Source organism: Festucalex cinctus, chromosome 1 (genome assembly GCF_051991245.1).
Source record: "Festucalex cinctus isolate MCC-2025b chromosome 1, RoL_Fcin_1.0, whole genome shotgun sequence".
Taxonomy (NCBI): Eukaryota; Metazoa; Chordata; class Actinopteri; order Syngnathiformes; family Syngnathidae; genus Festucalex; species Festucalex cinctus.
This window is the reverse complement of record NC_135411.1, coordinates 17,053,282-17,076,002: the sequence shown is the minus strand read 5'-3', so window position 1 is coordinate 17,076,002 and position 22,721 is coordinate 17,053,282. Positions and strand designations below refer to the sequence as shown.

The 22,721-nt window shown below is 40.4% G+C and overlaps 3 protein-coding genes and 1 long non-coding RNA gene across 4 annotated transcripts; 3 read left to right on the top strand and 1 right to left on the bottom strand.

The window, feature by feature from the left end:
- The first annotated feature begins 880 nt into the window (after positions 1 to 880).
- Positions 881 to 2,278, top strand: foxq1a (forkhead box Q1a). The gene has a single exon (XM_077519844.1). The coding sequence runs from the start codon at positions 996 to 998 to the stop codon at positions 1,722 to 1,724; it is 729 nt and encodes a 242-aa protein (XP_077375970.1). The 5' UTR covers positions 881 to 995; the 3' UTR covers positions 1,725 to 2,278.
- Positions 2,279 to 4,647: 2,369 nt separating this feature from the next.
- Positions 4,648 to 7,599, top strand: foxf2a (forkhead box F2a). Its single transcript, XM_077519834.1, has 2 exons — positions 4,648 to 5,697; positions 6,977 to 7,599. Exons 1-2 carry the CDS (start codon positions 4,827 to 4,829, stop codon positions 7,180 to 7,182), a joined length of 1,077 nt encoding a protein of 358 aa, XP_077375960.1. The 5' UTR covers positions 4,648 to 4,826; the 3' UTR covers positions 7,183 to 7,599.
- A 1,637-nt stretch (positions 7,600 to 9,236) lies between these two features.
- On the bottom strand, positions 9,237 to 12,726 carry LOC144017885 (uncharacterized). The gene is made up of 3 exons (XR_013283286.1): positions 12,158 to 12,726; positions 11,979 to 12,078; positions 9,237 to 9,427 (listed from the first exon to the last, which is right to left on the bottom strand). It is a non-coding gene; the product is annotated as an uncharacterized LOC144017885 (long non-coding RNA).
- Positions 12,727 to 16,421: 3,695 nt separating this feature from the next.
- Positions 16,422 to 18,442, top strand: foxc1a (forkhead box C1a). Its single transcript, XM_077517507.1, has one exon. The coding sequence runs from the start codon at positions 16,568 to 16,570 to the stop codon at positions 18,026 to 18,028; it is 1,461 nt and encodes a 486-aa protein (XP_077373633.1). The 5' UTR covers positions 16,422 to 16,567; the 3' UTR covers positions 18,029 to 18,442.
- Positions 18,443 to 22,721: the final 4,279 nt, after the last annotated feature.

Sequence of the window (22,721 nt, the reverse complement as noted above, 5' to 3'; positions counted from 1 at the left end):
TGGCTCACCCGTTTTCTGAAGCTGAGCTGTGATTGGTTGTTACCTCAGCATTCTGTGATGTCATTTTCAGTCAACAGCAAGTGGCAAAATGGCCGTCCAATGAGATGGATAAAAACGGGTGCATTTTTGCTGCTTCATTCATATTCCACAAAAACAATATTAATCTGAATAATGTTTTAAACTATAGGAGCACATACAACATATTATAAAGAAAATTTGGGGTTTGACTTCCTCTTCATTTTCTTGCTTTTTATCCCGTTATTTTTTATTCATGTCACGTCATTTTAATTAATATATCCATCATTCATTTTTTTTAGGCCCTCGGGGTCTGAAACGTCCCTGAATTCTGCACGTTTTTCTGAAGAGTTCAAACATAGACTCAACAAAAAATATAAACAGTCTAAGGCACACCTGTGCACTCATCATGCTGTCTAATCAGCATCTTGATATGGCATACCTGTGAGGTGGGATGGATTATCTCGGCAAAGGAGAAGTGCTCACTATCACAGATTTAGACTGGTTTGTGAACAATTTGTGAGAGATATTGTGTATGTGGAAGAAGTTCATCTCATAAAAAATGGGAGCAAAAACAAATGTTGCTTTTATAATGTTGAGTGACATGTACAGTAAATCCTGTGACGTATTGTGACAGGTAGAGCAATTAACGCTCTTCCACTTGATGGTAAAAGACATAATTAACATGTGCATCCACTTTTTGTGACTCTTTTGTTAGCTGTTCTTCCGTGGGATTTTTTTTTTTTCTCATGTAAAAATGTGCCTCGACTCAAAGGATGGGAAACGTCGCTTAATAATGGTATCACAAGCCCCGCCCCTTTGGGTTGTCCCCGAGGTAAACTATAAAGTGTCGCTCAAACAGGTTGTAGGTGAGAACTGGCATCGCACAGGTAGAATCACTGGAAGCACTTTTACGCACAAGGGGATTGAGTTACGCACAAAGAGACTTAAGAGAAAGAAGGGGGGAAAAAAAAAAGGTCATGAAGCTCGGTGTTGTGTGCGGGAACCACCGCAACGTGACCCTGGTGGATGAGACCACCAGCGGACCGGCAGAGTCGAGGGAGTGCGAGGAGCTGGGCTCGGACGGGGACTGCGCGGCGCACAGCCCTCTGGCTGGCAAATCCAAGCCGTACACCCGCCGAGCCAAACCGCCGTTCTCCTACATCGCCCTCATCGCCATGGCCATCCGGGACTCGCCGCGCGGTCGCCTGACCTTGGCCGAAATCAACGAGTATCTCATGGACAAGTTCCCCTTCTTCCGCGGCAGCTACACGGGCTGGAGGAACTCGGTGCGCCACAACCTGTCGCTCAACGACTGCTTCCACAAAGTGCTCCGCGACCCGTCCCGGCCGTGGGGGAAGGACAACTTCTGGATGCTCAACCCGCACAGCGAGTACACGTTCGCCGACGGCGTGTTCCGGCGCAGGCGGAAGCGCATCAGCATCCGCCTCGGCAAACAGGAGAAGGCGCTCGGCTGCGAGGACGCGCCGCCGAGCGCCGCCAAAAAGTTCTCGAGTTCCTTCACGATTGACAGCATCCTCAGCACGCCGTTCAGACGGGATTCGAACATCGTCGAACGCTACGCCGTCGTCATGACGCCGCCGCTTTTAAATCCACTTGCTTCTTCGCTTTACGTCCACCCGAGCGGCCGAATGGACCTTGGAGCTGCGCATGCGCCTAACGGCGGGCTTCTCTTGCGAACTTTGTGACCACTTCAGTCGCCTTAATACAGTTTCCCAACATGTATTGAGCACACATTTTACATAAAGGGAGAAAATTAAGTCAAGTCCAAATTCAGTGTCAAATCTTGCCGTGTAGTTTCTCACGCCTACTGCCATCTAGTGGAAGAGCACGTAATCGTTTTGACTGTCACTATACGTCGCTGGCATCGAGATGAACAAAAATGCATTAGTTGTTACTCATGAATAATTGTGAAAAAGCCATTTTTAAAAAGTGAAAATGGATTATTTCTCATGGCATCCTCACAGCACACCGATTTGTAACAGTTTGGGACTCGTGCTCATGACGTCATCATCGTCAACGTAAATCACGTGCACTGGTGACGTGATGGACGCAAAGCAGTTGAACAAAATCAGTCGATTTTTATAAAAAAAATTCTTTTGTTGTCTAATTATGACTGTGATTATTTTATATTTTGTTATGCTAGTAGTTTACTTTGTTGTTTGGTCATAGATTTGCTTGAAAAGTTTTTGTTACATTTTAGAAAGCTTTTCATGTTGTTTAAATAAAATTGAAAGATGTATCTTTGTGGCTTTAAGTGATTTATTGGCAAGTTATAAGTCATGGTCCTTCGTCTTTATGAAGAAAAAAATGTATATGATAGTGTCCTCATCATATTCCAGAACTAAATGCTAATATTTCTTATCAGTTTAGCTAGAACAGCCGGTCAAATTGATCCCAAACGTGGCAGCTGTCCCCATTAATTAAGGAAAACTCATGAATTATCAAGCAAAAAAAAATGTATTCAGAGACATTAAATTTTGAATAAGGTCCAATTGACCTCAAAAGTGTATGCGGGCAGTAAATGATTACTGTCTATTAATTACAATAACTTGACATAATGACAAGTTGTTTGTTTGTGTGCTTCCATGGTAAAGTTGCCTAACACTTAATTGCTCTTGTAATAACTTGTAGGCGGCATCCACATTACACAGCAATCGTGTACATCAACATGAATCAAATAAATTCTATTTTTGCCTTTTGGGTGAAACGTTTTGCCTCGAGTCCTCAATTAAATTGCTTTATGGATGCACATTATTGTCAGGAACGATGACGAGGACACACCCACTGATGTGTGCATGGAATGTTGAGCGCTCTGTCTCGGCGCATGCGCAGGAAAGGCTTCACTTGGCGCAGGCCTGAGAACGCTTCATCCGTTTGTGCAACAATGAACAGCAAAAGGAAAAAAAAAAGATAAATAAACAGCATCTTTGCTAGTCTGCCAATACAGCATATTAAATAGTGCTAGAAGAAAGCTTTTTTTCACATTAGTTTGACTCATAAAACAAATTAATCGAAGAAAATTGACACCAAATATTGTAGTGGAATGGTGGATGAAAGAAAACCTATTAAATTACAATCCATTTTGGTTTTTATCTGTTTAAGGAAGTGGTGTTCAAACTATGGCTCGGGGACCATTTAGGGCCCACTATCCATTTTTAGAGGCCCGCAGGTCGCAGCATATTCTAAAAAAATTGTACAAGTGATGGAGATTACCACTAATAAATTCAAGGATAAAATTGAACTATTTACATGCACAATTGTAACGTTTCTCCTTACATATAACATTGTGGTTAATAATATTAACAATTCATTTTGAAATGGTTTCTGCACATTCTGCTCCGTGTTAATGTCCGAATTGTGAACCAATCACTTAGATAATCTCCAAGTGACTGCAAAGAAGAGTCAGATTACAACATCTGACCACTGGTGTAAATGTGTGTGAATGGGTGAATGTGATGCATTGTGAAGCGCTTTGAAAACCAAATGGTGTAGAAAGCGCTATTTATACGCTTATATTGCTCTGGTTCTGAATATAAAGATGGGATTCAGCTGCTGTGTAGTAGGGATGTAACGATCGGCATAATATGGTGATATCGTGATATTAAAACTGCCACAATATCATCGTCGGCATGTTCACGATATTTAAATGCATTCTGGCACCCTCTGGTGGCTAGTTTTCTTTTAGTGCAATTTAATTTTCATGAGGGATGTTTTGGCCCTTCTATGTTTCAAACCTACACTAATTGTCAGATGAAGGGGAACATATGCGAGTCAATATGTGGTGGAACTCAATGTGTGCGTGCTTTAACAAAATAACATAATAATAAAACATAATAATAACAATAACATAACATTGATGTTATGTTAGATGGTAGCACAGGTTGTGTTTGAGCAATAAACATAACTACTTCCATTAAAGTAAAGCATTTCATAAATGTTTGCGTATGACATTCACAATATTTGTTCATGCCAAACTATTGGGGTCATTTTAAATTACGCAAGTAATTAACTGATAGACAAAGGAGAGGATGAGCGTGTGCAGTGGATCAAAATTTTTGAAGACGTCCTCATAGCATTAAATGTCGGAAAAATTAACACATAACAGGTGTTCTTTAAATTTAGAGGGCAAAATGCTTTGATAAAAAGCCTTTTTAATGAAGCGATTAATCGTGATTAATCGAAATTCTAAGATGCGATTAATCTGATTAAAATTTTTGTAATTGTTTGACATCTCTAGTTTAAACATTTCGAAGTGGCCCTTGCATCCTTCCATTTTTGTGGATGTGGAGTAAAGTTTGGACATCACTGTTTTTTTTTTCTGCCAAATACTGTATGAGACAATATGATACCAAAATGTCCCACCCTGGCACCCACTGTCTGTTCTTTTAGTATAGCCTCTTGTTTCAAATGGCGTTTGAAGGGGCTAAGGGGAGTGGAGGTGAGAGAGTGCTTATGTGAAATAGGGGGTGGGGGGGGGGGGGGGGTCTTCCACTCCACAGCCTTGTGTCCGGCTTCTAGTCTGGATCTTGTCCAGATGGGAGGGAGTTGAGTTCCAGAGGATTTCTTGGAGGGCTCGCGAGGGTTTTAGAGGGGCAGAGGCAGATTTGGAGAAGTGGTAGGTGGTCGAGGGGGTGTTTGAGCAAAGTCCAGGGGCTTTGCAATGGACCGAGGCGAGGAAGGGGAGGCGAGGCTGCAGGTTGTCGTTCTTGATGTCTTTAATTAAGGGAGGGTGACTTCTTTTTTTTTTTATATATATCTATATATTCTAGTTTCCTTTTTATTTTACCATGACGACCGAGAGCCCCCACGGACATTTGGAGCCGAGCGTGGCGCGCTCCATCCCGGCGTCCACTCCCCACGACGCGGCGGCCAAAGCCAAGCGCGGCAACTCGGGTTTGAGGCGCCCGGAGAAGCCCCCCTACTCGTACATCGCCCTCATCGTCATGGCCATCCAGAGCTCGCCCAGCAAGCGGCTCACCCTGAGCGAGATCTACCAGTTCCTGCAGGCGCGCTTCACCTTCTTCCGAGGCTCGTACCAGGGATGGAAGAATTCGGTCCGCCACAACCTGTCGCTCAACGAGTGCTTCATCAAGCTGCCCAAGGGCCTCGGCAGGCCCGGCAAGGGCCACTACTGGACCATCGACCCGGGCAGCGAGTTCATGTTCGAGGAAGGCTCCTTCCGACGCAGACCTCGCGGCTTCCGTAGAAAATGCCAAACGTTCAAACCCATGTACAGGATGATGAACGGCATCGGCTTCGATTTCCAGGCCGCATCGGGACCTTTAGTGTGCCACAACGGCTACAATTTAGACTTTAATTCCATGCCTCACTCGGGCTTTGAGGGGGTGGCAGGGGGACATCACGTGTCCCCCGGCTCCGGCTCGTCGTACGTGACCGCGACCCCCAACGCGGACTACCTCTGCGGCCCGGACAGCGGCGGCAGCTCGCTGCAGTCTTCGCCGGCCGTGGTGGGCTCCCTGGACTGTCAAAACCCTTACGGCAACTCGGCCCCCCACTGGAGCTCGTCTGCGGTACCTCCATATCTCAAACAGCAAACTTTGGCGTCCGGTAACGGCACCGGCGCGCACGGGATGGCGTCTTACTCTCTGGATCAAACTTATCTGCATCATAACGGAAGAGATTCTGCTGACATTCCAGGTAGGCATGCAAACTTTTATTTTGTGGACTGTCACTGCATGGGGGGGAAAAGTACTTTGGTGCAATTTCCTTCTTTTCCTCACATAATGAAATGATGATTTAAAAAAAATAAATGAATAAATTATCATTTGCAGCCAAATTTTACATTAAGTAAATCCAAAGAATTTATCCAGAACATGATTATTCACGTATACTCTCCAAAAAAAAACAAAAACAAAAAATTAAAAATCATCTAAGAATGAATCAAATCTGCAATAAATATACATTACGATATATTAACTATTAAAATGTTGTTGGGTAAAATAATCGTGTATAACAGTGACTGTAATAACGAAAAATTTGTATTTTTTTTTTTAGGCATTTGCGAGTTAAAAACGAATCAGTGCAAACACCAGTTCAACATCTGTTTAAATTTGGATAAAAAAAAAAAAAAAATCACTTATGCTTTTTTGTTGCAGTTTTATAGATCAATGAATGCAAAACATATTTCACATTTAACATTTTTTATTACGTTAGTCATATTATTTTCATTCAATTTCAATTATACTTGATGGCATGTCCATAAAAAAAATAAAAAAAAATCATGCAAAAGATGGCCCATTTTCGGTGAGTATAAATAGATGACTTATAAGCAAATACACTCTTTAAACTTTTGGATCAAAAACAAGACAATTTGGATCAAGTATTAGAGCGACAGTCATGGGTCAATTTGACAAAACCGTCTTAAAAAAAAAAAGAAGAAAAAAAAAGTTATGTTATGTTTTGTATAAAACGGTTGTTTTTTCCCCCAAAAAAACAACAAAGATTGGTAAATTTAGTCCTTCCGTCCGATTCTTTCTCAGCCAGCACTTTTAAATGTGAAGAAACGCAAATGTTAATCAAATTGTTAGTTATTTGTATGATTCATACCGACATATAAAATGTAAAAAATACGACTGTAACGGTATTTCTTAATTAAAGCTAAAAGATTTCCAACATCGAACATATTTCAAGGTCCACAGTCTCATTTAAATTATCTTCGTTTTCCTTTAAGTTCCCTATGATAATGATGTAATATTGCCGTTTTAAGTTTATTGCCGTTTTAAGTTCCCTATGATAGTAATATTGCCGTTTTATTTTAGGAACCAAATACATTTGTTAACTGCATGGTACAATCCGTTCATATCCAACATATATATATATATAATAAACAAAGGACGACAGAGATCTAAATATTGACTTGTCTCGATATTTCTTCCTTGGAGTGAATTTGATGCTTATTTGTCGTGTTGGTTTGCAGCTGGACTGTCTTCTCGCTACTCCAGCAACTCCAGCGCCGTGTGCGAGAGGAAGGATTTGGTTCTCAGCCTCAACGGGATGTCACCTCTCCATTCGGGCACCGGAGCGTCTTACTATCACCATCATCACCACCACCATCATCATCCTCATCATCAGCTGCATCATCACCAGAGCGCCTATCAGGACGTGAAGCCTTGCGTCATGTAAACAGACGAACACTGTTTTTTTGTTTTTGTTTTTTGAGTGAAGGAGAGGATTTTACAATCCATCGTCAACATTTCCACAGTCAGTGACGTTATTACATTTTCATGGCAATGTGAAGGCATTTAAAAAAATCACCACCATTCTCAATGTCTTCATTTATTAATTTCAGTGGTTCGATTCAAAACGTGAAAACTACGTCAATGAAGTATTTCATCATTTCACTTTGCGTGATGCTGATAAATGAAAACCGCAAATCCATCATCTCAGGAAATTACAATATTATAATTAAAAAATGTTTGCTTTTGAATTGAGCTATTGAAACTAATAAACTTTGATACCATCTTGAATTGATTTATTGGGATGCACTTGTACATTCGCACTTAATATTGCTGGAAATGATCATTAAAGGAATGTATTTTATCTCAACTGTGTCATTATTATTATTATTATTATTATAGGAAATATATAAACATGTATGAAGTATATAACTATTTGTATTGTGTGGTGGTCTCCTAATTTTATGTTAAAAATGAACGTGAACGAAACGTCATTCAATAATGGTAGGCTGCCGCTACATGTTTTTTGTTGTTTTTTTTACTTTATTATTTCGTTATTTCTTTCAGGCAGTCTACCTTTGTATGGTTGCAAGTGCGATCTGATGGCGTTTAAAGTCCACATTTAGAACCAAAATATTGTGCTGTACTCTCCAACAAGCTACTCAGCACTTTCCTTGGCCCTTCTAAGTTTTGGCACTCTGCTGCCCTCTAGTGCTACTCTCTTGCAAACAATCATAACGCCCTCCTTGCCATGATGACAAATAAGATACAGAGTTTTTTTTGTTTTCCCGTGTCCCGTTCTTTAAAATGTCACATATAGGCAATTAATAAAAACAAAAAAACAAAACAAAAAAATCATTTTTATTGTTAATGCTATACAGGTTCAGGCAAAATGATCTGACACATTTGTAAGGTTTAATAAAAGACAAATAAACATTTTTATTTTTTTTATTTTCGAAAAGTACGTATAATGCCATGTTTTTTTCTTCATATAATGCCTTTTTGTTTTGTTCCTGTATAGTAGGGGTGTGAATTGCCTAGTACCTGACGATTCGATTCGTATCACGATTCACAGGTCACGATTCGATCCGATACCGATTAATCCCGATACGAATGGTCACGATTCGATACCGATTAATCCCGATACAAATTTATAAGTCGATTGTTGCGATTTTTTTCCATTCAAATTTAGAAAATACTATCAGTAAATTTGTACATGTACACTGTAAGATTTGTATGAATATATTTATCTAAAACTTGAGGCTTATAACCGTGAGCCACTGTACACAAACAGTTTGCAATCTGTTTCACATTTGAACAGCATTAAAATAAAAATATTAAGGCTTAATGTGCCGTTCATATAACATTCTTCCATGCTCAAGGTGTGAATCCTAAAAAAAAAAAAAAAAAAAAAACAATCGATTCTGCCGATTATTGAATCGATTCGAGAATCGCGCGATGTAGTATCGCGATATATCGCCGAATCGATTTTTTTTTTTTTAACACCCCTACTGTATAGTGCCATTATTTTTTATTTCTTTTTCAGCTGATGCCTTGAATTGAACTGGTGATCATCGCGCTTTCATTGTGGAAACGTTAATCAAAACAAACGAATCTGTAACTGCAACACAACGAGCGTTCCGTTTGCACTTCAAACTTGGTAGACATGATTCCGTACCAGCTCGTAACACCATCTTGTTATGGGTTACCAGCAGGGCCGTTTCTAGCTTCATGGGGGCCCTTAGTTTGCCAAACTACAATGAAGAGATTCCAAACCCTTTAGACGGTCTCCTCAGATACCACAATCTATTACACTTTATGAGCAAAACGGACTACAGTTAAAATTAAACATCTTAAGTTGACAGTCCTCTTTACGTCAGTAAAACAGATTTTGAGTGTTTAGAAAAGTGTTTAATTTAAAGAAAACACAACAAAACAAGCTCTATTTTAAAGTGCAACAAGGAAAACTAACTTAAAATAATATTTATTTAACCTCAGTCTCACGCCATCAGCATAACACCGAATACTGTATACTGGTCAGGAAATCCTGCAGAGAAAAGTTGTGGTCCTGGGGCTTCCTGGTCAGACGGAGGTCCTCCTGAAGGACGAGATGATCCTATGGCGTCCTTGCAGGAAGTTCAGAAGATCCCCTGGCTCATTATCTGGAACTCCAAAATATTTTACAAGTGCTCCTAGAAAGACAAACCTTCTTAGGTTATCAAGTAAATAGAATATTCCTTTTTGTTTTTATTCTAGAAATATTGCAGTAATACATCCGTCCATCCATTGTCTTAACCGCTTGCAGTATTACAGAATATTAATTAAAAATGAATCTGTTTAAAAATTGTGATGTACAGTGTACCCAATTACAAATTTGCTAACAAACTTGCTAAAAAAATAAAATAAAATGGAGTTTCACCGCCAACTATCTCCAACAAGTCCCTTATCTTTCTCCCTCGACCGTTTTTCATCTTCAGTGTTCTTTTTCTCCGCGCCGCTGAGATAGCTTCTTTTTGATGACATTACGGTGTCTGTTTAATTTAGTAGTACTCTCGCTAACGAAAAGGGTAGATGCGTAGCTGTCAATCATTCTGACATTATTGACGTAGAGTCACAAACTGACAAAAAAACACCATCCATTGCCTAACATCACAGTTTATTTTATTCATGTCCAATGTTTTTTTTTAATCAAAAATGGGATGTAAGAAACAAATATTAGAAACAGAATTAAGACAGGACATTTTAATCATCCTCAGAGGTTGGGGGCCCCCTGGTGGCTTGGGGGCCCTAGGCAGCCGCCTACTTCGCCTAGCTAAGTAATTTTTAATCCGATAAGATGAACAATTTACTTTTGACCTCATTACATTATAGTGAGTCTGCATTGTTGCACTTTACAGTAAGTCTGCGGTGTGTGTTTTAAATGACCCCCCTGCCTCACCCACCCTCAAAACCTATCCTATGATATTGGCCACACATTGTTCTAAAGACAATAAAAATACTACAGACTAAAGGTAAATTATAACAATGAAGACTCACTAGGAAAGTAATGGGGTCAAAAGTAAAACGTTCGTCTTTAAAACCTGTAGAATTAAAATAGTTTCTTTATAATGCATCACGAATCAAAGATTTTTTTTTCAATGATGTATCATGTTTTTACGGAAGCGCACTATCCCGATTGTCATTGGCTAACTTTAGCTGTCAATCTAAGCCAAACTTGAAAGGAAGTTACTTCACGTCACACCCAGGGACTCATTTTATTGGCTACGAGCAACTTCCTTGTCACCTGTCAAACTACGGCAGCAGCCGTGGTCCAAAAATGGCAAAGATGCCATTTGCTGCATTTCGTGTAAGAATTGAGAATTATTTTATGGGACTTTTGAGGTCTCGTGCGGGACATAACAATTTAGCCCAAAATATGGGGTGTCCCGTTTAAATACGAGACAATTGGCAACCCGAGGTATGTGCCACCGAAGAGGCGGGACTTCCGACTTCCGCGGTTTTGCACATCAGATTTGATTCCGGTTCCGGGTTGCGATGTGTGGTCCACGTTCCAACAATTGCACCCCCCCCCCCCCCCCCCAACCGTGTGAGCACGCAGGGTGTGTCAGCTCTCTGAAGTGCTTCGTACAGGCTAGCGTAGTGATGGCAAAATGAAGCCCCGTAAAGCAGTGAAGCCCTGCAGTGAAATGCTTCACACACACGTCGGGGCTTCAAGATCATTTCCTCGACTACGCCATCATGTGGACAGAAAAATGTATAACATGCTTGGTGCATGCAATAAAATGGTGGGGTGTAAATCATGCTCTAAATACAAAAGAATATATATTTGAAGAGTGTTTTAACATGAATTGTTCTGTGTTACTTTGTCTATGTTTGTGCTTATGCAACAAGTGAAAATGTGAAAAAATGAGGTAAAATAAAGTGCTTATTCATTTTTATTTAAAAACAATATTTTTTCCAAAGTTTTTGGACTCAGGCGGTTTCTTTTTTTTGCAGAGAATTTCACCTGCTTTGGAAAAAAACTCTTTCACATGGTACTGATGAAGCAGGGGTGCATCGATATGAGATAGCAAGTTTGTATAGAATTGGACGCGTATATTTCTGTGATTCCCAGTACTGAAGGGGACTTTCAACTGTGAACAGAAAAATGTGAATTTTATGTGTTGTCACATTTTATTTTATTTTATTATTGGAATCTGTTAAAATAGTACCGTAATTACAGTGCATTACCTTCTGAGGTGAGATCTGCTCAAAGTGCTCCTAAACAAGGGAAAATCTCTTTCTTGCTGGTTCCATCGCAAAAAGAAGCTCGTCAAATCGAATGCCAAAAGCAAAAAAAGTAGCGCAATAAGGGACCCGAAAACACAAAAAGTGAAGGGGAATCCATAGCGTTTCTTTGTCGCTTTTATTTCGAACTACACTCAAACCTAGCGAATCATTTCCTGAATCAGTCACGTGGTACACCTGCTTCGTGGGGCTTCAAACGTCACCACGTACGTCATCAACACAGGCATTGACACGCCGTTCATGAACCACTCATCTGCATTACTCGGCACACGCTTCAGGGATTCGACCCGAGAAGCACATCACTAGGCTAGCGTGAAACTACGACGCATTTTTTTTTTATTTTTTAATTATTATTATTATTTATAGCCAGCGGCTTCAAACGACTGGTTTCAATGATTCGCAGAAATGTAGTGTCCTACTCGGGACGTTTTTTGTGACACTTGACATATTTCCCACCTTTTAATGAAAACGCTCGCCGAAAATCAAGCTCTCTACATTCGTTATGGGATGTTTGCCCTCCGGGAGGCGCCGCGGACGTACAGCAAGACGAGTTTATCTGGACACAAATGATTTCATGAATAACGTTTTACACCAGTAACCCGTGTCAACCACAAGATAAATAGAACATACTGTACCTTTGCTGCTACGAGACAAACATTGTCGTGTTGAATGCAGCCGACATCCTTCACCCATCCAGACACAAAATAGTTTTAGAATCCAGGCTCTTGATGGCGTCAAAGTCCTCCCATGTGTAGGCATTCTTCTTCACAATGAGATAATTTAAAGTATTGTGAATTGATACGTTATTAGGGGGAACGTTGTGGCTTGCTTTGACCAGGCCGATGGTGAAAGTAGATACGGATCTTTTCCTCCAACCAACTCCAGCTTTTGCCGGCTAAGATCAGCAGGTTCTAGTGTGTCGCAGTAACTATTGTTATGTTTTTTTTTTTTAAACATACAAAATAAACATGGGTCGCTGTAGCGTTTTATTCCACCAGCTTCTACATGCTCCACTCTCAACAACAACGCTTACTCTCCTCTCAATGTAATCTTAGTCGAGACAGCCCCCTATAGTGGTGAAGCTGTACTGATCTAAATTATCTCTCATAACCACAACTATGATAACTATGGACGTTTTTTGGTACATTTGTCATGTTTAGACGAATCATTCACCGAAAACGCTGACGCGGATCCCTTCGTGTCTTTCTACGGATTGTTTGACCACCAAGAGGGTAAGCGGTCGCTAAGCATTCTGGGTAAATTGACGTCATCTGGAAGGGTCTATTATTGTAACCGGAATCAAAACTGATGTGCAAAAACAGTCCCGCCTCTTCCATGGCATAAGACATTCTAGTCACAAGCACAAGCAATACACAGTTCGTTTTCATCATGTAAGGTGCGTTGCATTGTGGAAATATCATAAATGCCCGGATGTTCTGAATTGTCCATATGAACAAAATGGCTGCGTATTGCATTGTAATGCTTTTACTTACGCTCCTTTCGGGAGGCTTTTAAGGACTGGCTGACATCGGAGCTTCCTCAGGCTTGTTTGTGAGTTAAGTGGACGAGAATGAACACCTCTCAAAAAGCTATAAGAACCTCTCAGAGCCGTTTGTTTGTTCATCTACTGCTGGATCACTTCATGGCGAAAGGCACCTTCCTCCCATTTAGGACACTAAATGTAGTAGTACTCAGATTAACCACTAGCTGGCAGGAGAGTCTCATAAGTGAGAGAGTGGCCAACTGAAAACACGGACGCCATGTTGTTCTCTCGGCCACAGAAGGGGGCGTGCACTCAAGCGTTTAGCGCATGAGCATGCCTATCGCTTTTGCACGCAAAATAACTTTATTTAGGTGTACAGTTTCTTTTATTTTTCCCCTTGTTCTATTTTTTTTTTTATCTTTGATGTATTTGACAAACCAATAATATAAGGAATACGCTGCATGTATGATACAGGCTATTACTATTGTATGGTATATTTTTTATACTGGACATGGATTTTGATTTTCAACCTTGTGAATGCTGGAAATGTATCAGTGTTTTCAAACATAACATATATTATGTTCAAATAAGAGATCAAATTATGTATTTGCTTTATCTTCTGTCTTTGGTTCCTGATATAACAAGCAAGATACTTGATAATAAAGCCAATTTATGAGAGCAGGTTCCTCTGTAATTTGTTTGTCAAAATGAATATATGCTCCTAAATTTAAATGTAGACGCGATTTCAGTGTAACTCACAATCAAATGTCATATTTTATATTTATTGTTTTCTTTTCTCAATGGTTTTCAATTGTGCATGTACAATATTTAGAACGTTTATCTACAACACAAAATCCACAATAACTGTTGAGACGTGGTCATTATTGTTGGAGGACTTGTTGCACTTACAGGCTTATAATTAAAATCAATTATATTTTAATTTTTAATCATAACTCTTGATAAAAGGTCGAAGGCATTGTGCAGTCCCACCTACTTCAATCGTGTTATTTTACTTTACTTTGCACAACAATGAAGTGTTATTTGCTTTCCAGTCCTCTCATTTGACTTTCGCCTCATATGTGACGATTATGGAACTTTATTAAGACATTTTTATGTCATTTTTAAAAGTTTGGATTTGCAATAGAATTATTCCGTTTCCAAATCATGCATTTCATTTAAAGTAGTGTAGGCGCTGCAGGCCTATTGTAATTCAGCTACAATTGGGTTTCTCTGTTTTTATTCATTTTTTTAAAATTACGTTATATTTTATACATTGTGTAATATATATATTTTTTTAAATCCTCCCCTCAACCAATCAGAGGACGGCCCGCCACTGTGTGAAAAGGAATTCTCCTTTGTGTAGTTGTTGGTCGACCTTTTACTTTCTGTCCACCTGAGGGCGCCACATTCAAATTGATGACTTTTCCAACCGTCTTGCCTTTAGTTTGAGATTGAATTCCTCACACCCCGAGTATGCCAACCCAATGTATGGCCACCCTGAATTCTTATTAAACGGCGGGAACTCAACGTGGCACCTTATAGTCTATACCTCGGCGCTGCCCGATGACATCATTTGTTAGCGACACACCTAAATAAAGGACCAATATTCCTTACATTTGTTACTAATTGCTATTAAACAAATCCATAATTACACAGTTGGACATTTATGAAACAATTCGAATCATGAATTGTCCTCAAATGAACTGTAATTGAACGTCTCCATCCTGCGTATGTTTGATTTCAAATCCTTCATATTTTCCGTCCATTACAAACAACAACAAAAAAAGGTTAACCACGCTGAATAGCCTCAATTGTGCCTGAGTTAAGGGGGCCTGGGTGGGCAGGCTGTGGTATTAAGTTAGAAGGCCCATCGTGGGCTGCGTGCATGCATGTGCAAACAGCCCCGAGGCGGTGGAAAAAGTTCATGCCCGGGTCCATGTAAGGAGAAACCGTCCGAGCACTGCATGGACATTTTAATTAAGACGACGTGCAAAGGCTTACGCGCTCATATCGGGAGTGTAACGTTGCCTTGCAGTCACTGTGGGCGATTTCACGCTGTGCATTGAAGCCTCTTTTGATGGGATCAATTGCTTTTTCTTTCTTTTTTTTTTACCTTCACACATTTCAAAACCTGACCCGGGGTTACTGAAGACATCTCAAGAAGCGTCAAATTAATGTGAGTGTTTATTGCAAGTGTTTTCCCCAATTGATCATTCGGCTCAACATTTGTGACAAAACACCATTTGGCTTTCAAGCCCGCACCCCTGAACAAATATTCACAGCCCCGCCCCCAACCAAAAATTTGCCTTTTAATTCTCTCGCTTAATGAGCCCATGTCTGGACTTTGATCTCCAACAGCATGCCATCTGCTGTTTTGAAATGAAAAAGAAGAAAATTTTAAATTAATTAATTAATAAATCCCCTGGGCATTATCTTATTTTGAAATGACTTGGTCAGAACCATCAAAAACCCGAAAACCGGTCACAATAACGCCTAAGGGTTTTAATAATACTAATAATTAGGGATGTTCGATACCACTTTTTTTCAGACCGATAGCGATACTGATACTCAGACCCTCAGTACTCACCGATACCAACTGTACCAGTAGTACATTTTGACAAATAAATAAAAATCACCAAAAGATATTTTTAAACAAATATATTTCCTTTAATTTTGACCCAAAAAAACCCAGCACAGTCACTCTTCAATAGTCTTAACGCTCAAAATAAAACACAAAAATGCTCTTTTAGTTTAAGATTCACAATTTTGGAGTATTTCCAAACCGGTGAAGTTTTGGTGAAAAACTGCTGCAAGCTAGCGCCAATCACAGGCAAGGAGGACTCACTTAACGTCTTCCCCCTCTGCCATCGGTCGCTTGTACTTGTCTGCGTCACGAGTACTCGAGTACTTGAAAAAGGCTGATATCGGCCCGATACCGATACCTGGTATCGGTACTCTCCCATCATCATTATTATTATTATTATTATTATTATTATTATTATTATTATTATTATTATTATTATTAATAATCGAGACCCTTGTGAAGAATAAGCATTCATGAAAAAGGATGGATAATAATAATAATAATAATAATAATAATAATAATAATAATAATAATAATAATAATAATAATAATGGTGGTGACTATATCACAAAATGTGTGATATTTCCGCATTTGGAGGACAATTAGCTCTTCCCTTGTTGTGACTCGACGTGGGCCTGAAGTGGGCTGCCCCCCTCCATTCCCCCCTCCCTCCCGGGGGCCCCTGCCACACTTCCTATTGGACGCCGGTGGCCCTGAGCGAGGAGGAGCTTCACTGGCAGCAAAAAGGAGGAAAGAATTTAACTGCGCAAAAGTCCTGCGTGCTGACGGATGTCCAAAGTCCAGAAGTTTTCCAAACGCTCTGAGATGGGGACGGCTTAAAAACACGCAAAGCTTCTTCTTCTTTCCCCCCCCCCCCACCCTTGACATTTTTATTACTAAAAAAGGGAGCCGTGGTTCGTTTTGCTCGCAAAGGAAGCAAACTTTTTTTTTTCTTCTTTTTGTGGAGCAGCCGAAGCCATGCAGGCGCGCTACTCCGTCTCCAGCCCGAACTCCCTGGGCGTCGTGCCGTACATCAGCGGCGACCCGGGCTACTACCGAGCGGCGGCCGGCGGGGGCTACACGGGCATGCCGGCGCCCATGAACATGTACACCCACGCCGCTCACGAGCAGTACCCGGCCGGCATGGCGCGCGCCTACGGACCGTACACGCCTCAGCCTCAGCCCAAGGACATGGTGAAGCCTCCGTACAGCTACATCGCGCTCATCACCATGGCCATCCAGAACTCACCCGACAAGAAGGTGACCCTGAACGGGATTTACCAGTTCATCATGGAGCGCTTCCCTTTCTACCGGGACAACAAGCAAGGCTGGCAGAACAGCATCCGCCACAACTTGTCGCTCAACGAGTGCTTCGTCAAAGTGCCGCGCGACGACAAGAAACCCGGCAAGGGCAGCTACTGGACCCTGGACCCGGACTCGTACAACATGTTCGAGAACGGCAGCTTCCTTCGCAGGCGACGGCGCTTCAAGAAGAAGGACGTGCTGAAGGAGAAGGAGGACCGGCTCCAGAAGGACGCGCCGGCCCGCCAGCAGCAGCAGCAGCAGCAGCAGCAGCAATCCCGGGACCAGGAGCAACAGGGCGGCACGCAGCCGGTCCGGATCCAGGATATTAAGACGGAGAACGGCACCGTGACGCCCCCGCAGGCCAACTCGCCGTCCTTGAGCGCGGTGGCCAAGATCGAGAGCCCGGACAGCAGCAGCATGTCCAGCGGGAGCCCGCACAGCAACCGCTCCATGGTGGGCTTGGAGGCCGCGGAGCAGCAGCAACAGCACCACCAGCAGCAGCACCACAACCAGGGCTTCAGCGTGGACAATATCATGACCTCCCTGCGGGGGTCCCCGCAAGGGGCGAGCGAACTGCCCCCTTCAAGGACAGGTATCGCCCCGTCGTTGTCGCTCAGCTACTCCCCGAACCAGACCTCCGCGTACAGCTCCCCGTGCAGCCAGAACTCCATCTCCACTACCTCCAACGCCACCTACCATTGCAACATGCAGGCCATGAGCTTGTACGCCGGGGAGCGGGCGAGCCACCTGCAGGCCGCCGCGAGCACCAGCGTGCCGGACGAGACGCTGCCAGACTACTCGGTCACCACCACGGCGTCGTCGCTGGGCCACGGCGGCCTCAACTCGGGCCAGGACGGCCACCCGCACGCCCACCAGGGCAGGCTGACCTCATGGTACCTCAACCAGGCCGGCGACCTGGGCCACCTGGGCGCCGCGTACCCGGCGGCGGCGGCGGCGGCGGCCGCGGCGCAGCAGCAGAACTTCCACTCGGTGCGGGAGATGTTCGAGTCGCAGAGGATCGGCTTGAATAACTCGCCGGTGAACGGGAATAACAGCTGCCAGATGTCCTTCCCGACCAGCCAGTCCATCTATCGCACTTCGGGAGCTTTTGTGTATGACTGCAGCAAGTTCTGATCCGAAAACAAACGCCATCCTCAAAATGGACTAACATGAGACAGAACACGAACAAACAAACAAAAACAAACAAACAAACAAACAAAATAGACTTGATGTTTCTAAACAGTGTTACCACAACACGTAAGTCTAACTTTCTCTACTTTTTTTCTTATATGTTAAAATGTCTTTTCTTTTTTTCATGGACGTGTAACTTGCATATAGTAATTTATTTCCAATCTGTAGCCAGGATATTATGGACCAAACACAGACACACGCACACACATGTACACGCACACACACTGACTCAAAAAAAAAAAAAAAAAAAGTGTTCCATTATAAAAGGGACTGAAGGAACGTGTATATCGCCGTATAAGATTCTTCACATGTTGATAAGTATTTTTATTATTATTTTTTTGAAGGATTTTGCTTGTTTGTTTAATAAATGGTCATTTTATGTGAGCTTAAAAGACGTTTTGGTTTCTTTAGGGTTGCAATATAATGCTGGTGATATTTTACGCTGTAGATGACGTCAACCCGCCAATATTTATTTAATAATGTATAACAAAACGATAACTACACAAAAAAAAGTGCAATTAGTGTCATTTGCATTCAAATGCGTACAATTTGGATCTTATTTTATAAAAGTAATTAAGAATGACTTTATGTGCTAATATCATATAACACGCGCAAAATGTCACATTTGACACACAATAAGCTTAAAAAGAGCCATAAAAAAAGTCATAAAAGGATTTATTAGTTGCTGAAATGTGGGACAGTTTTATTGTCACCAAAAGCCGTTAAAAATATAAATGCAGTAAATTCCTCAAAATCAGCAGGTTTTCTTTTTTTTTTTCTTACTTATTTTATTTATTTTATTTTTAAACAAAATATAATCACTTGTTTCACAGTGATAACATCAATGATAATAGCCAAATACAAATAAAATTTCATGCCTTTTAGGAGCGTTTCGTAGGCTTGCTATTGCGTAAAAATGCGCATGCGTCATTTTGAACAATTGCTGCTTTGATTATAATGTTCATTATTATTATTAATAAAAAACACAAACATATATTTTTCCTTTTTAATATAAAAGTTTACATGATGTTTAAATGACTGTGTCTTTTTTTTTTTTTTTAAAGTTAATTCTAAAATATTTGAAATACGCAATTCTTGAGTCGTCTTATACGTCACAACAAACAAGTTGCGTTTGTGCAGGCCAACTTGAATCCTTAATGACAGGAAAGGTTCAATCAAAACAAAACATAAAAAGGTGCCAAATGAACAATTGTAATCAAGCCTCCCTCCCACAAAGTCATCTCACGTCCCTTTTTTTTTTTTTTCCTTTGCCCTCATAACAAACAAGTGTCGCGTTAGTCCAAAGATTGATGGCGCGTTCACGGAACACTTCCATGTCAGGAAGGAATAAAAATCCAATCAGCGCTCTGGAATCGTTTTTCATGCTTAGGGGGGGTCAACGAGGAGCGTGACGGCCCCAATAATGCAGCAGGACCCCCAAATTTTGCGCCCAAAAGGAAAATACTTTGACAATGCTTGCTTTCGCTTTATTTAATATAAACACATTTTGGTGTCTCATTGACGGTAAACGGAGGTCCCCAGTTTGTCTGCTTTAAGGGGGACTTTTTTTTTTTCTCTCTCTCCAAACCTCTCATTTCCCCTCCTGGAATGTTCCGCTGCATTCTTGAAAAGGCACATGCAGCTTTCTCTCACATACGAGAAGACAAAAGCTTTATTTAACTTTTAAGACATACGTCACTTCAATGTGTCGTGCATAAAATAGGGACAAAAACGTGGGGTGTGGGAATTAGAAATGACGAAATAAAATAAATGCAAGGTTGTTATGTTGCACAAAATGAGATGAAAATAACGCGCTGTGAAGGCGTAGAAATGAAACGCCTAAAATTTGCTGTAACGTATATTGGAAATTACAAAATAAAATCGGAATACGTAAAAATATTACATAAAAACAAATTTGCATGTTATGTGCAATAAGTAAAAAATACATTTAATTGGAATGTTTTGTTCACAGCCTTTTTCTGCATGCTGGAATGGGAAATTATTACATCAAATTAAAAAATTAAAAAACAAAAAAAGAATATAGGCCTACAAGACTGTCTCAGAAAATTAGAATTTGTGATAAAGTCCATTATTTTCTGTAATGCAATTAAATGAGCAAAAATGCCATACATTATGGATTCATTACAAATCAACTGAAATATTGCAAGCATTTTATTGTTTTAATATTGCTGGTATGGCATTTTTTTTTTACTTAGGTCTGAGGAAATATTCTAATATTTTGAGATGATATTTGCGTTTTCTTAATCTGTAAGCCATAATCAGTAATATTAAAATAATAAAAGGCTTGCAAAATGTAAGTTGATTTGTAATGAATCTGACATTTTTATTTTTTTAATTGCATTACAGAAAATAATGGACTTTAATATGCAAATTTTCTGAGACAGTCCTGTATATGATCTGAACGTATAGTGCGTCATGTCCATGTTGGCGCGTATATTCAAACACGAACACTTTTGGAATCATTTGATAATTTCACATATAAAAATAAATATTGCTGAAATATTTAATAATAAATAAAATAAGACAAAAAAAAGCCAAGAACTCCAAATGCGCCTGCTAGAAATCTGGTTGAACGCAGACGAGCCCCCTGCCGTCTATTATGACTTATTGTCAGCTGATGCACGACCACAAGTGAGGAGGTAAAACTTGACACACGTCATTAGCACTGCAGCCACTTTTGCAAAGTTGACGAATGAAGCACGATTGAGGGACAGCACTGCACGTGACTCTTGCTTTTGCGATCACGTCAAGGGGGGCTGTGTTCGTTGCACCTGCATGACCCCCCCCCCCCCGTGCAAAATGTTTTAGCTGCGGGTCAGCGTGTGCAGCGCGGCAGCCGAGCTCGCCCCATCTGCTTCCAATCCAAAGAGGCCGTCGACGCCAACTGTGTGCGCGCTGCGGCCCCAACGACGGCGAGGTTACGAGGTGCAACACGCACTTGTCCCTCAAAACACACGCGAGAACGTCGAGAATGATTCTGTGCTGTGCTTGCGACCCGTCATGAGCGGAAACGATCCAGTGCCGACTTGTTTTCAATCACTCGTTGCTAAATTGTAAGTGCGTATAATCAAAAGGCACGTGCAGGTGCAGATCAATACCTTAGAAATGATGGAAAGCCTCATTTTGTAATATTCAAATACACAGAGTGAAGTAGACGATCATTTTGTGCACATTTTGTGGTCAATTCGCGATAGCTCCACAAATAAGAAAATTATACGCATTTATAAACATAATTGAAAACTTTTTATTATGTCACAATTATAGGCCTTTGCCAAATGGTAATATGCAAATTTTATTTACATATAGTTACGTTATTTGACATAATTAAAAGTGTTGGGCTAAATAAATAAATAAATAAATAAATAAATAAATAAATAAATAAATAAATACATGAATACATATATAAATAAATAAAAAATACCGACCTACTTTTGGTTAATGTTGGGTTATTTTAATTAACCCAACAACCCCAAGTTGGGTTAATTTGACCCAAACAGGAAGAAAAAAAAAAAAAAAAGAAAAAAAAAAAAAAAAAAAAGAGTAGGCTACGCTTTTAAAACTGCTGGGTCACAAATAAAATTTTGGTTACTATCATTATTATTATTTATTTAATTTTACAAAAAAAGGACAGATTTTTATTGGTTTCATATGCAACGCGTGCATTGTAAAAACAAAAAAAACAAAAAAAAAAAAAACAAAAAACAAAAAAAACAAAAAAAAAGTAGGCTATTCTTTTAAAATTACTGGATCACAAATAACCAAATTTTGGTTCTTATCATTATTTATTTATTTATTTATTTATTTATTTTTAACCAAAAAAGGACAGATTTTTATTGGTTTCATATGCAACGCGTGCATTATAAAAAAAACACACACACAAAAAAAACACAAAACTTTGTGTCAACTCAAAATTTAGATCAAATTTTAAGATAGGCAATTAAACTATATTTGTTTCCCCGCATTTATTTCACACCTGCAGAGAAACAAGCGTTTATAGAACTATAGTGCAATGTATTGAAGTCCAACTAAAAACAACCCAGCAAATTATTTTGGAGCAACTTGCTCGGTTTTGTTGTTTTGCTTTATTGATAACGCGTTGCCATAAATGCCAATAATTGTTTAAAAGTTGTTTCAACTTAAATGACTGTTTTAGTCCACCCCAAAAAATACAAGTGAGGAATTTCATGTACACAAAAACATAAAGAATCAGTGCGCGTTTAAGCTGGATGCAAATGAACGAAATGACAAATTAGGCATAATACGAAAAAGAGCCAAATAAAATGGAATCGTGTATTTTTGTTGCTCTTTCGGACATGTCAAAGGGAAGAGCCAAGCAGCTGACGTGCACGTCCTGATTTGTTGGGAGCAAACTTGGAAGTGCGTGCGTGACATGAGAGGGCCACTTTCAAAGCCCTGCGGCCATTTGAGCCCCAGCTGCAGTTGTCTGTGTCTTTCGCGGAGGGAAGGGGGCGGGGTGGGTGTCGTTTGTTTTAAGGCTGCATGGGAAATCGTTGACACAACGTATATGAAAACATTATACGAAATTAAACCATTAAAATGTCTTACATCTGGATAAAAATGCGACTTTTTTTATTTGTGCATGCTGACTCTAATA